The sequence below is a fragment of the Bidens hawaiensis genome, unplaced genomic scaffold, assembly GCF_021521415.1.
Source record: "Bidens hawaiensis isolate Kalapana, Puna unplaced genomic scaffold, B.hawaiensis_p1.1 tig00027311_1, whole genome shotgun sequence".
Lineage (NCBI taxonomy): Eukaryota > Viridiplantae > Streptophyta > Magnoliopsida > Asterales > Asteraceae > Bidens > Bidens hawaiensis.
In genome coordinates, this window is record NW_027494412.1 from 234,198 (window position 1) to 250,161 (window position 15,964).

Below are 15,964 nucleotides of genomic sequence, written 5' to 3' on the forward strand. Positions count from 1 at the left end.
TATCCAAAATTCGATTAAAAAAATAGTTGCTTATGGTTATAAATTTGCAAATTGCATTAGCATGCTAACTTAATGTAATCATATAACATAAGGGGTACCAGCACATTATTTACCGAATTTTTGCTTACAGTACTGGTATTGTACTAAACCGAGCATTATCGGTAACAAGATTTTGGAAAAATTATGATCGGGATTTTCGGGATTGATACTGGTTCGGCTTCGAGCTCATCCCTAGGCGAGGAGTTGATGGATTAATGATTTAGGGCTCTATCATACACACTGAAGTTAAAAGCCATGGCGGCACCGATGGCAGAGATTTTCTACTAGAATGATACGATTCAACGGGAATGAATCACGAAGATAGTAGACGCCCACAAAATAACACAGGTACATTATAAACAACGTTTAAAGCTATCAGAGCTATAAGATGTTATACCATATAAGCTTTGTAATTTGGACAAGTGATGAATAGTGAAATATGTGACACGTAACGGACCCATTCAACATCATAGAATCTTTATTTATTAGATAGTATAGATATAGACATAGGTTTGTTTTTTTATTTTTTAAAAACAAGAATTATACTGAGAAAAACCTCAGCTAGTAAGCAACTAGAGAGGTCAAAACACAACCCAATACAAAACACAACCATAAGAGATTTATAATATCATGAACAAGACTACAAGAATAGAAAACGGTTCACTTTGACGACACTTTATTCATAACATGTGATCACAACACTTGTAGATTCCACTATCCACAATGAAGATAGATTTATTTTCAACTTGGACCTGCATAACATATCTTATTAAACTATAAAGCACAAACAAATAGATCCATGCATAGATTAATTTAGGTTAAAATCATATGTTTATTAGAAAGGGACGTTTTGTACTGAGTTACTAACCTCTAGAGTTTTGATGCAAGTTCGACATCGGTTATATTAGATCTTGTGGGGAGTTCCAAAGGCAACCAATCACCATCATTATCTTTGAAAGATGTAGATGAAGTACACTTAGCCACCATTTCATCAGTAACATCCTCTAGTTTCGACGGTACCCACTATGGGCAGTCAAGATAATTACAAAGAAAACATAATCAAATACAATCAAAGTTAGATACTAGAGTGATTTGAAGTTATATGTAAAAGTCACCTGTGGTTTCTTATCTTTATCGATTAACATAGCTCTAGATCCCTGCAAAAACAACATCCTAAGAACATGAATTGTGATCATCCGGAAACTTGTTCATGATATATACTATCAAACCTCGTAGAAGTTATTGCTAATCGTTCTTCCTAGTAGATGAGAGACACCAATGTATTCAGTCACGAGACATTGCTTGAGAGTTTTGGACCGACCTTCTCGAATCTAGCACATGATTACATTGAACAAACGTCATAAGTTTTCAAACGCCAAATTTAATTTGTTCAAAATCTTTAAATTACACGTACATTTCTTAAGAACATTTTGAGACCAAGTGGATTGGCCGATTTCATTGATGTTATTGCCTCATGGACCCATTTCTCTTGAACTTGTAGAGCAAGGCGTTCCTAAGATCAAAAAAGAAATATTGCATACTATTAGACTATATTATTATTAGGTATTATAAGTGTGAGCCCACGAACCCATCTTAAATTATTAGAGTTTACATATTTTTCTCTATATATTGTAATGCATTATGATCAACATATACTTGATTGTTTTATATTGATCATAATGCGTTACAAAATATACAGAGAATGATATGCAAACCCTAATAATCTAATATGGGCCCATGGACTCACACTTATAATACCTAATAATAATACAGTCCAATAATAATATATACAAGTGTACGTGTTATATATTTTTTGGACTAGTAAGTGGTTTAGTATTCAGCTAAATATTTAAAATCATTTTTGGAGTTCTTGCACTTCTAGGAATTTCGCTATCCCACAAGCGAACTGGGTGGCAAACGAATGCCATATAGTTTGATGAAAACCTGTAAGCGGGGGTTAGGTTTGGCACAAAACTCTATGGATTTTGCTTGTTACCTACTTGCCAGGTTCACTTGCCAGTTAAACCTGGAAACTCAAAAATACAAACTTTCATGAGTTCACTTATTATAGAAGTACAAGAACTAATCCAAACGAAAATCATGTAGCATATCTAGTGTTATGCCAAGTTGTATGAAGTTACCAATGAGGATAATATTTCTTCACACGATTCGCCAGAGAAGCATTGGTTGACCATGTCGAGCCTGGTTATGCATATTTAGATCAATGGATAACCGAACGAGATATGAAGATAACATGGCTATTCATTATCAAATAATTCATATGCATTTGAATAACTTTGATAACTTACATTTGATCTATTTATTCAATTAGCATTTACATTCAAGTCTTTAAAATCATTTCCTCTACAAATATAGAGGAAAAAACTAGAGATACCAACTAAAACACCTCACTATTAGAATTTATGTAATAAAGAAAAATTTGATATAAGCTAAAGTGTTAATTTTCATCAAATATATAATTTTGTGAGTGTACCATTCGTCCCTTCATTTTTTTGGGATATATAATTCATGTGGTATATGTTATTATAAAAACAATATTTTGAAATAGTATTTTGTGGTTTCGAATAAAATAGGCATTAAGTATTACTTTCACTCATTTACCCTTAAAACTAATTTCTTACAAAGGTAAAAAAAACATGATGTAACACACTAACCCTGTTGTAATGTTAGACACATAACAAGTAGCAAAACTTGATAAAAAAGTTACCAATAGTTGACTAACTTCCAATTAATTATGAAATTATCGTGTTTCATTTTAGTCATTGATTTTCTTTTTACCGTGTGTGTATCTATATATTGGAATTAAGTCATTAAGACATTAACCACGTAATCATGAAGTAATACGTACCTTGAGTATGCACTATCCGGGTTGACTTTTACTTCTTGTGCGAACTCGCTAATAACCATGGACATGGCAGCTACACTTGGTGAATCCGATGAAGCAATCATCCTTTCAAGAGCATTCGTCATAGCTTGTATTTTCTGTAAGGTTGATAGGTACCGAGAATAAGCAATTGCGTATATTCGTTTTAAACACACTCTTATTGGTGCAATAATTATGTGACAAAAATGTGTACAACATGTTGAAGGGAGACAAATACATTGGATGGGACAAAATGAGTTCCAAGACCAAAGGCAAGCATCTCGACTCCATTTAATTTAGCACCGGTCAACCCAATATATTCTCCTACAAACATATGATGAATACATGATTGAAATTTTGAAATAGAGTAAATTACAAAATCTATGCACCATGTGAAAATGTGAAATATATATATATAAGAACAAATAATAGATATTCATCCTCTTTGTCTACACTATTTATGAGAATAGTCCACACTTGTGGTCTAGTGATAGGTGGCTTGTGTACTCTTGTGAAGACCCAAGTTCGATCCTTACTTATGTCACTTTTAGTGGATTTTGGAAATTAAAGACCTAAGTTAGGCCTTGCGAGGTTGTCCGTTCGAATCCCGAGCCCAAATGGGTATTTTCCTACCGTATGTTACGCCAGAAAGTTCTGCTCTTAAGGTGGCATAATAACAATCAAATGGTGGCATGCGGTATGATTTTCTGGGAGAACGCCCAAGCCAAACTCCGAAGTCAGCATGAACCTGGTTAAGACAGCATAGTCTGACTGGAATAAGGCAACGAATCTCTCTAAATTTCAGGAGTACAGTGGCCTAACAGACAAGAAAGTCGACGTTCCAACCAAAAAAAAAAAGAATTCACTAACGTCACGCACTTAGACACACAGTTGTAATAAGTTATAAGCACAATTGTATAGGGGGGTAGACGCATATATATTATCAACAATATATTAGACCTTATTTAAAATTATATTGTAGTCAAGTTAAAAAAAAATAATTCTAGAATTTATTACCCATTTTCTAAAGAACTTGTAGCCTATACTTATTTGATGTTAAAAAGCTAATAAAAGTATAAAACTACTATAAATGTATAATTAAACTTAGCAAATGCAAACAAAAAAGTAATAATAAAAAATAATAATAATTCAATTCCATCCATATTTAACTTTCCTTTTTATCATTATATATGTATGCACACCTATATGAATGATATGACTTAGTATTAAGATGATATTAAGATGAACTTAATTACCAAAGAACCCAGGAAGTCTAGACAGAAAATAAGATGCACCAACATCGGGAAAGAGTCCAATTAACGCTTCAGGCATCGCAAAAACCTACACGAAACACAAAAGGTGCAATAGTAATATTCAAACTATATGATGAGTTTAGAAAGGTTAGGAAATGGTTGCTACTTTATGTACTACAAATAAACAATAAATAAAAGGGTCCTATAATACAAATTGAAATCATGTTTTTTGCGGTAGTAAATATATACCGTCTTCTCAGTAACAATTCTAAATGTCGAGTGTATCGTTAATCCAACGCCTCCTCCCATGACATGCCCATCTAGAATTGCAAGGGATGGCTTCTTATAAGTTGCAAGTAAGTAGTCCAAACAAAATTGTTTCCTGTAATAGTGCGTCCCGAAACTCCAATGTCCTGACCAAAACAAAACGACGTGGTTTAGCGTTCTTTGCATTTATTTTCTTTCGATCATAAGCTATATAGAAACGCGCACTTACCTAGAGCTACATATGTATAAGCAGACGTGAGATCACCACCAACACAAAATACTTTCCCGTTTGCCTGTGTAGAAGAAAACATGATAGAAGTCCCTACATGTATGTGGAAAACTAATGACCACATTAACAAGTGATGAATCATAAATTTTTACCCGATGTAAATTATGAGACAAATCAAAAAAAACAACAAATGATAAAAATTTATCTTAAAGTATTTGAATTGCATGGATTCCATCTACTTTGATTATTTTTGTGTATTTAAAACTTTTTAGATGAAAGGTCTTGGGTTTAATTCCAGTCCCAAGTAAGAAGAAAATAATGTCATTTAGAAGTTTGTAGAGTTAGATGTAGCATTTGCTTAAAAAAAATTAGTTCTAAAAACATATAGTAAGAGTTCACTCAAAAGTCAAAACTAAAGTGACAAGAGTGGTATAAAGTTAAAGTTGTAATGTTTAGATTATTATTATTATATTTAAAATATAAGGTAGAAAAAAAAGGAAAAGTCATAATAAAACTTACCTAAAATAAGGTGTAAAAATAGAAATGAAACCAATATCTTATGGGTGTCATCATAGATGAGTTATGAGCTTAGTACAGCTTAGTACATCGTTTCGATTTTTTTAGTTTGGTGTAATGTAATCGAGTGTAAATAGTTATTATTCTAGCCTCTTAGTGGTCTTTTTTGGTCTTTTAATAAAATCGGATGTTCACAAGAAAATGTGTTTGTTATGCTATTCTACTCAACAGTTATAATGTGACAGCAATTTAATTTCCACTGTGATTTAATTTTAGTATAGTTACGTTTTAAAATGGTCACGCATAGTCAATTACGGTTAGCCACCTTCTTTCTACTATCGTTCAGTTCAAATAGTGAAATGTGTTATCAGCCCTACGTAGCTATATATATATATATAGGGGAGGGATATTTTAAGAACCATGTTGAGTTTTAAGAACTTAAGAACTCAATTCTATGCCACACATTTAATTAAATGGATTGGAATATGTGGTTGAGATTAAATCGGACAAAAAAGTCAAAGTATGAGAGAGAATAAATATGTAAGTGGTTACACTAACTTTTACGTCCGTTACACATGTGTAAAAAGTCAACTCGGTGCGTAAAAAATTCTGTAATTATTTTACGTGTATGTAACTTACATATATTACGCATGTGTAAAAAAAATTCGGAAAAAAAAAATCGTTACACTGAGTTCTTTAGAGTTCTTAAAACTCAAAGGGGTTCTTAATTGAAATCTTCCCTACATATATATATATATATATATATATATATATATATATATATATATAGGGTTAGGTTATAATAAAAACTTACTTGAGTTCTGAAAACTCTAAAAACTCATTCTCAACCACATGTTTTTAATTAAAGATTAAATCTTGTGGTCTACAATTAAAGTTAATAAAAAAATATAAACATTTTCTCTCTCCTGAAAACATATATAAAAATTAGTAAAAAAATATAAAAAAATAGCAAAACATTTTTTTTATGTTTTCGATGTTTTGTATTAAATGTAACAACATATATTACATGTAACAAAAAAAACGATATTACATAGGTTTTTACGGGTTTTCACAACTCAAGTGGGTTTTCATTCTATACTTTGCCTATATACATATATATATATATATATATATATGTGTGTGTGTGTGTGAGATATAGAGAGAACTCCTTTTAAAGAGATAACTAGAGAACTAATAAAAATTATTTTTAACTTTTTTAAAAAAAAAATATTTTGCGATTTTTTTTCCTTTCCTTCTAATAAGATGATATTGTTCCTAAAAAAACATCGATGTAATGCATATGTGCACTAATGTGTATTACATATATATACAATAGTGTTTATTGCATATAATACAACGCAATTGCATTATACAATACACACTATTGAATATATGCAAATACAACAATAATAATTGTACTCAAAACACACTATCGCATATACGTAATACAACACTAATGCACGTATGTACTATATTGATTGTTTTGTATTTTTTGATATAATATAACACTATTGCACTAATACAATACAAAAAATTACATATATGTTATTCAACACTATTGCACATATCAAAATACACACTAGTGCACATATGCAATAAAAAAGTCGGTGTATTGCATATGTGCACTAAAACGAGTTTTTTATTATTATTTTATTATTTTTTCGAGTGAATGGTAACAAAATATAAGAATAATAGCAAAAACATAAATATAAAAATATTTTTTTAATTAAATTAAAAATATTTCTTTATTAGTTCTCTAGTTTTCTCTTTAAGAATGAGTTCTCTCATGATCCTCTCTCTCTCTCTCTCTATATATATATATATACACTAGTTTTAGAGCTCGTGTCACACACGGGATAATTCAAATTATAAAATTACAAGTAAAGGAAATAATTGCATAGCGTATATGATAAATGTATTACATCTATGCTTGTATATATATTATGAGTACATAAATTGATTTTATTTGTATCACAAAATGATTTTTTTAAATGAACTTAATAAAACAATGGTCGTGCAAAAACGTATCCGAGAATGCTTCTTTCTATTGAAAAATTCATTCTCAATATGTATAATTGAAATAATTTTGGTCATGAACCAATTTTGGAAATAAGACTTCTTATACGATAGCAGTTCTAACCATTCAGCCTAAATACAAAAGGAGCGTTGCCTTTATTAATATATTTATCAATTTACCATCCATCAAAGGAAATGAGAAAATTAAATTGTAACAATGGATGTTCTTCAAGACTATGTTTTTCTGAGCTACACCATGAAATAGATTTTAATAAGTTTCAGAAGGCTTATTGACTTTGTCATAATGACAACATAGAAAATAACATGTTAACAATATTTTGTTTCATTTGAGCATAGTTTGCATGACATGTTTCTCATACAACGTTCTGATCACCATTGAAAGAAAAATTAATACTAAAATAAATATTTCAAATTTGATAAACGTTTGAAGCATTGATAGGCATTGGGGTGGCATGTCGAAAATGTTCGCAATATTTTCTTAAATTTTAATAGTCGAGAGAAAAATAGTCAATTTGTCAATCCCGAACCTTTTGATTATTTGAAAAAATGTCCTTAAAAATAAATTTGAAACCCAAATCATGTTTAAATTCTAACTTTCATACTTTTGACGTTATCAAGCCAACACTTTGAACCCATAACAAATTTGACGATAAATCTATTTGCATTATCAAACTTTTAAAAATACTCAAAATTTTCATTTTTGACCTGTAACAATTTTGACCTAAATGTAGTTAACTTGTACCAAACAGTTTATTGTCCAACTTTTGACCTATAAAAACAAATTTAAGTTCCACAAAAAACCTGAAAGTATGATAAACTTTGTTATGTCTGAAAATGATTCGTATATATACCATCCTTACATTTTAACATATATATAGTTACTAAATTAACCGAAAAAAATAAATGAATAGATTTAAAGCATATATTTATAAGTTATATGATAATTTACAATAATAATAATAATAATAATAGATAAATTGATTGATTTTTAAAAAAAATTGATCGACTTTTAAGAATATATTTATGATTTAATGATTAAAAAATTACTTTGCAAAATGAAAGAATATTCGAGTTTTGTTGTTGTTTACAATATTTTACAATATACATAGTACAATATGTGAATGATAACATTTAAAATTATATTCTTTTCAATCTTTGAGAAATATGATTTGTTGTTAATTTTTGGAATTCGCCAAGTATTTTAAATATATAGTAAATAATATGTTAATATTTATATTTATAAAAATATATAGATATAATATAAATAGAGTGTAAAAGGAAAGTGAATAATTATTGATCTATTACATATATGAGGATTTCTTAGTTTTGGAGGGAAATATTTGTGTGAATTAACCAAAACATGACAAGTGTCTACAGTTAGTTATTTTACTTTATTATAATATATATATACCACAAGACCGTCCCGTAAAGGAAAATATAGGCGGTCATTTTCGCCCCTTAAAACAAAAAATATATAAAGATTTGTCATTTTCGTTCAATCATTAGATGTGACAACCAATTAAATTTAAACACTTTTCAGTTTTTACCATACGATGCATAAGTTAATCGTGTGTATTATTAGACTATCATATCTAAATCTCTTATTTGTGTTTTGTACCTTCAATATAATAAGTTTAACAGTTGGATCTTTCTCATAACCCTTCAACTTCTCGTACATTTTTCTCAACTGCGAATGGTATAAGATACAAGTAAGTAGCATATATGAGGATTGTTTCTGAATTTTGTTTATGTAACATATATATATATATATACCATCTCATAGTTGAGTGTGTTTAGTTTCTTTGGTCTGTTTAGTATCACTTTTCGTACTCCCGCAATTTCTTCAAAAATCACCTGCAAAATGGATGATTTTGGTTCAAAGTCCTAAAAACATGAAGCCATGGATATCCAAAAAAGTATTTAATCTTATGGCTATAAACATTATAAATTATGATATAACTATCAAAAAAAATATATATATGTATATATATATATATTATGCTAGAAAATATACTCAAAAGAATTTGTTGCACATACTAAAAAGTATTTGGCCATTTGAAGTACATAAGTTACATTAGTTATAAATTACGAGTGTTTTATGATATACTTATGATAACCGCGTATACTTTTACCTGCTCATAAACTTTTAATAAAAATGTAAAACCATAGTGTTGTAACTTGTATGCTACAAAAATTAAGTTTACACATGCAGATGTAGATTTGGTCTTGTTTGGTTTGGTTTGGTTTGGTTTGTTCGAACTTTTTCAAACCAAAACCAAATCAAAAAATGCATAGAATGAAACCGATCTCTATGGATCAAAAGAGTCGAGCGAAGTACCTCATTTGATTCGACGGAGAGTGCCATGAGTGAAACCGGCAAGCGAGCTAGAAGGTCTCAATAATTGATGCAACGTGATTTGATATGCATTTTTGGTCTACATATAAATGATTTTTGGTGTGGTAGTGGTTTAGTTGGAGTTTGTCCTTTTCTTTAAGTTTATACTAAATGGGGACATGGAATATTAAATGTGTATTAATAGATAACATGTCACATGAACACAAATCATAACAAACAGTCCTTGAATTATTAAAATTCAAAGAAAATAACTTGGGACCAAGAAGTACAAAACATTAATAGACAGTTAGACACAGCCACAGCCACCTAGAGATGTTCAAAACGGTTTGGGACTAGGAACCGGAACCGGTTCCTAATCGGTTCTTATATTCAAAACCCCCTTTGAAACCGGTTCCAGGCTCGAACCGGTTAGGGAACCGAACCGGTTCTCCCACCCTCGGACCCCTAACCTATGGAACCGGTTCTTACCGGTTCCTGTACCGTAACCGGTCAAAAAACGGCTACTTTTTACCCCAACGGTCAAAAAACGGCCAAAAAAACGGTTAGGAACCGGTTCCGGTTCCAGAACTGGTTCCGGTTCGGTTCCGGTTCCTACTCGCCCACACTCAGAAATGCAAGAACCGGTCACGGATCATCGGGTTGAACCAGATAGGGTCCGGTTCCTACAAAAAACGGATAGGAACCGGTTCGGTTCCAGAAACCGGTTTTTTTTATCATCTCTACAGCCACCCCCTCAACATTTTAGTAGTGAAAGCAACATAATTCCCAAAAATAGGACTTTCATATATTGTCCAATAATAGAACCAAACCAGTGGTTTACCCGCACATTGCAGTGGCAAGTTAACTCGAATTCAGTCGCTATTAGCGTTGTTCGTTACGGTACTGGAACTAAAATAAAATGAAAACAAAAATATAAATAAAAATTGAGGTGAGCTAATGGGGTGGCATCGAATGGTCCCGGATGACAATGATGAGTCAACGCTAATTCAGTCGGTATTAGATACGTTTGTTACGGTATTGGAACTAAAACAACATGAAAGCAGAAAATAAAAATAAAATTTGAGGTGGGCAAATGGGGGTGACGTCGGTCGGTCCCAAATGTTGAGGCAGTGACTCTACGACACTCGTATAACATATTATAATTTTTTTTTGTTAACATGTTTAAAGCAATATTTATTCAGTCGGTAAACCCAAACATTGGTAAAACACGATCATTGCAGTGGCGAGTCAACTCGTATTCGGGCGTTGGGGGCGATGGTAAAAATCCGAGTGGATCAACGCGAATTTTGTCGATATCGTTTACCTTTGTTACGGTACCGTAACTAAAATGAAGTTCAATAAAACCCGGGCGCGGGTAAAACCCGAGCGTTATCGGTACTAGACGTTGCAAGGTGAGTCGATAAAACCCGATCATTGTCAGTCCCGGGCGTTATGATGGTGAGTCTATATGAATTTGGTCGGTTTCCATCACATTCGTTAGGTACGGGAATCAAACCAAAAAAAAGGACAAAGTGGCTGGATGGATGTGGTACTGCCAATTGGCCCAATCAGGGTCTTACGAAATCGGTCGGTTTGTGTAAAAAAAAGGTAAGCAAAACTCGGCCGTTGATAACGTTGTCGGTCCTGGGCGTGGCGGCGGTAAGTCAATACGAATAACCGTTTAGTTATCAAATTTATACAAAAAAACAGGAAAAAAAAAGTTATTCGGCCCACTCATGCGTTGCCATGTGAACCAGTTATCTTGTTGCGGCACCAAGTTTCAACTTTACTATATATAGATAATATTACATTTATAAAATAAAATTAAGTCACTATTAATGGGATAAAAGGAGAAAATGTGAGACTGGTGGCGTTTTCTTAAGGGATGTGATCTTTATACATCACCTCTATGGATACGGGTCGTAAAGACCACGCATGACTGGCAAGTGTATTGAGGGGGGGGATAGCTTTTTGTAGCCCATACGGCCCGTATACCGTATAGGTCTTCAACAGCTCATATAAACATGTTACAAACTGACACGACTCAGGTCTGATACGACTCATATAAGCCTATACAAGCTGTATACGTGAAAAGTGGTGTGTGAAGATTCAATGTGATGTATGAAGATCCCATGCGTATCTTAAATCAAGAGTGGGGTGGTACATGTTATTATGACGGTTTGGTGGGTGACCGGGTGTTCCCGAAACGATATTGTTGTTGAGAGGATTAACCAATCGTGAAAAAATATTTTTGATTTTATTGTTAATAATTCTTGTTTATGGTATATGAATAGAAACCGCTTAGTTTATTGCTAGTCAGTGGTTTGTATTTAGTTACAGTTCTTCATGGGGATACATCTTCCTGACACCTGCGGGGTTGGGGGGGGGGGGGGGGTCGGAGATACTTGATATGATTTTCATAATATCAAACGAGAACGGTATGTAATTATTATTATTTTACTCAAGTAGTATTTGTGTTTGTTTAATTACTAATTTTGATAACATATTGTTGTGCACTGTGAGCCAGAAAATGAACCCTCTATGACCAAAGTGATCGTGAGGAGCCACACCAAGAAGGATCCGGTGGCAGGTAAGCAGAAGTGGCCTTATGAAAAGATGAAAGAAATTTAATGAATGTTAGTGTAAAGGACATAAATTGTGAGACTCCCCATGTTCATTATAATTTGTAATGATTGAGGACTCAACCTATAATTAGGTACAGACATAAATGATGAAATATGTAATTTACTTTTATTTCGGATAGTGAACTTTTAGCATTGCTATAAACAACTTTTAATTTTTCATATTCAGGTTAGCTGTACCGGTTTTTATGTTTATGATTACGTCTGCCTCATTTAACCAGGAAAACCTTCCGATTTATTTTCAGTTGCATAATTGAAAACTTATTATGCTGATTACGCGTAATTGATATTTTAGATAATAAATTTTTACCATAGCATTCTTAGCATATGACTTAAGTGAAATATTACTGAGATTTATACTATAACCTCAGATTTTCCTTATGTAAAGTAAAGTAAATCAAAATTAATGGTTTTGATGCCACTTACAATCATTTTACTTTTACTCAATATTAGCAAATTTTCTTTCCGGTTTAGTTTTTCACTATTTTTTAAACGAGTAAATTTTTGCGCTTCTTTATTAATTTACTAGGTTAGGTACCCGTGTGAAACACGGGTTAAAATAAATAAAATTTTTAAATAATAACATAATGTTAAATACAAATAATATATTAAGCAGATATAAAGATATAATATATAATAGACTAATTACACATCACACAATACGAAAATTTGAAGTTGTTGGAAATACATAAATCACTAAATGTTTTTATTGTATATAATATTTGTAATTTAAATTGCAGCTTTACCCTCTATATCATAAATTAGTAGTTTCACTTTGTTTCTGTTTTTAACTCTAGATAATACAACGCATAACTGACTATAAGTTAAAACACGTTATCTAAAAAACAAACCAATAGTGATTGGCGATAGCTTTTATTTATCTTTATTGCAAAACATACATAAAGTGAAAATTTCATTCTTTGAAATTTAAAATTTATTATTTTATCTAAAGGTATAGGATTTTTCAAAATAAAAATGTGAGTTCCACTATTACTTTCAGATATGATTTCAGCTTCTATAACGCGATTGTCATATTGTATTTTCACTTGTAGTTTAGTTTCATTGCATATGCCACTTTTCTAGTTAATATTTTAAGCAGTATCACTTCGTATCGGCTTTTGGGACTAACCTATGACAACCTTAGATTTTGAATCCATTTTTTAACCTAAAATTTTATTTCTGACAGATACCATCTGAACAATGGTAATATTTTTCATCTCTCAGAAACATGGATTCAAACGGTTGTTAGTTTCATGAACAAACTCATTTTTTGGTGCAAGTATTACTCGTTCACTAAAAAAATCTATATTTTTGAAATCTTCAAAAATAAAAGGATATACAAAGTCAATTTATCATCTGATTAACATTGTGCTTAAGTCTAACATTTGTATTCCTAAGGTAAAAATTTGTCTTATCCACCCGAAAAACTAAAACATGTAGTCTAGTGTTTATATTTTTTTGTGTATTTTTAAAATGATGAAACATAAATGATGAGTTGATTAAATATATAAATAAAAAGTAGTTGTAAATAGATATTCTTTTAAACCAATCCGTGGACCAAAACTCATTCTAATCATAGACTGTATTGACCTAAACCATGCTTAATCCTTTAATCGGTTAAAGAAACCCGTTCGCTTAAATTAACATAAACACTAAGAATACATAAATAGTGAAATTAACCTTTTAAGGATTGTAGTGAAAAAACTTGTAATTTAGTAAACAATCATATATATATATATATATATATATATATATATATATTAATAAGTTAAAGTTTATTGAAATTTTTAATATTTAATTAAGCTTACTCTTCATCCAATAATATCATTTCTTAAACATTAATATTCATAAGTATAATTAGACACTTCGTCTTTATTGTTACACTAGCTAGGACCTACTATGGCAACGACAACTCGTAGTGGTCCTCACTACTAGCAACAACCACTACGGCAAGCGCCACAACGACGATAACGCTAGACCGTAACATAGGCTTGCGAAGCAACCACAACTCGTTGTAGTTCTCCCCTTACATTACAGTCGAGTAGCTTTCACTCCTTCGCTTGCAACGTGCGGTTGGTTTACCTAACGCATGGCTTCCCCAACGCCAATAGTCGCATGAGTTCTCCTAGACCATAACCCATGCCTTGAAACAAACCGCATAATGCGTTCTGGAGTTGCCGTAGTTCTGTTACCGCCTTGTCGTCTTAGAATGGGAAGGATACGACAGGCTCATTTCACGGACACTCAATTTCTGGCTTTCAAAGCTCTTACGCTTTCTGTCGCATTTGTTCTCTCTTTTGTTTACCTATCATTTCCATTTTCTTTAACCGTACTTAGGCAGCTCTTCATTCGTTCGGCAGAGGCGTAGAGCTATCTACTTGGTCGCGACTAACTCTGCTACGCTAGGTTCTCCCTATGGCGCTACGCATCGTTCCCTTCGATCGAGCAAATCCCCTTTTTCCGGTCTGAGAATCCCTATGTCTGAGGTCGAGATTAATATAATATATTCAAAACCTTGATTTTTGGAATAATTATTCAAAATCAATATGAAAAGTGGTTACTTACAAAAGCTTTTTATTAATAACTAATATAATATATTTATGCAAAACAAAATAATATATTTAATTATTTATGTTGGTATTAAATTTTTTAGATCAGGAAATAATTATTAGAAAGAAAAAATGATATGTTAAAAAGAAAAAAAATGAATTTTAAACTATTAAGAAATAAATCTTAAAATACTAATAAAAGAAAATATTGAATCTTAGGTGTCAACCCCACATTCATCTAATTCCTAATCTTCAATCTCATTCATTCTAGCTATTTATGGGTCATGGGTCAAAACCATTTTGTTAAATGGGTTATAACATAGTGTGGATTATATTCATTATTGAATCAAATGCTATTTTCATACATAAGGTTTGACCAACTACACAACTTTAATACATTTTTTTAAATTTCTTGCAATTCAACACATGGTGTTTCCAAAATAATGTTATTTTAGTACTTTTCATGAACCATATTTGTTTTTTCCATTAAATCTACATTAAATTAATTTACAAGTATTTTGAGAATCACAACTGAAATAACATACCTTATTTATATTTATCATTTGACAAAACCCGTGTAATATACGGGTTCAAAAGCTAGTATATTTAATATAAGAGAGAGGAAAGAAACTTTGATAAGAACCACTCTAATGTGATGACATGTGACATTATAAAATCAAATTTATATAATCAACCACTGTTTATTTTATTTATATCATAGAAAATTAACAAAAATAAAATAGTAACGACATTATGGTTGAATGTATGGCTACTCTAGAGTGAAAAGAAGTGACTTTACTACACGTTCTTTTTTTCTTTTTTTTTTTCTTTTTTTGAACATGGACTTCAATCATACTAAATTAGGAAGAGTTTGTTTAACCTGGGATAGGCATGATTAGTAGAAAATTTTCTTGAATCATATTTTAAACTTGGTATCATAATATTATAAGTCTTAACCATCATCCATATGTTATTAGACCAAAGGGCAGGTAGTTAGGAGCATATAATATTCTTTTTATATACGTACTATATAATATTCTTTTTATGCGTACACGTTCATAGCATATGACCATATAAGATTATGTGCCATATTAAAACAGAACAACTGTACAGTCACATTGACTTATATAATTTTTTCAATTCAAAATAAAAAACAGTCACATTTTGATGAGTGGTCTGTATGCTTGTTGAAGTTGGTGAAGCGAACTACCAT

General features: G+C 31.3%; 1 protein-coding gene across 1 annotated transcript; it reads right to left on the reverse strand.

Annotated features, from left to right (window-relative positions):
• Positions 1-909: 909 nt before the first annotated feature.
• On the reverse strand, positions 910-9,709 carry LOC143575225 (3-hydroxyisobutyryl-CoA hydrolase 1-like). The gene is made up of 13 exons (XM_077059650.1): positions 9,564-9,709; positions 8,999-9,079; positions 8,844-8,912; positions 4,673-4,736; positions 4,426-4,589; positions 4,180-4,264; positions 3,162-3,247; positions 2,909-3,042; positions 2,181-2,241; positions 1,454-1,552; positions 1,269-1,370; positions 1,155-1,196; positions 910-1,062 (listed from the first exon to the last, which is right to left on the reverse strand). The coding sequence occupies exons 1-13, from the start codon at positions 9,588-9,590 to the stop codon at positions 910-912; spliced, it is 1,167 nt and encodes a 388-aa protein (XP_076915765.1). The 5' UTR covers positions 9,591-9,709.
• Between the last annotated feature and the right edge of the window lie 6,255 nt (positions 9,710-15,964).

Coding starts and splice junctions, on each gene's coding strand:
- LOC143575225 (XM_077059650.1), bottom strand. CDS start 9,590: ATGGCACTCTCCGTCGAATCAAATGAG. Junction 9,080..9,563: donor TCTCCGTCGAATCAAATGAG/GTACTTCGCTCG, acceptor TCCATTTTGCAG/GTGATTTTTGAAGAAATTGC. Junction 2,242..2,908: donor CCGGATAGTGCATACTCAAG/GTACGTATTACT, acceptor ATGCATAACCAG/GCTCGACATGGTCAACCAAT.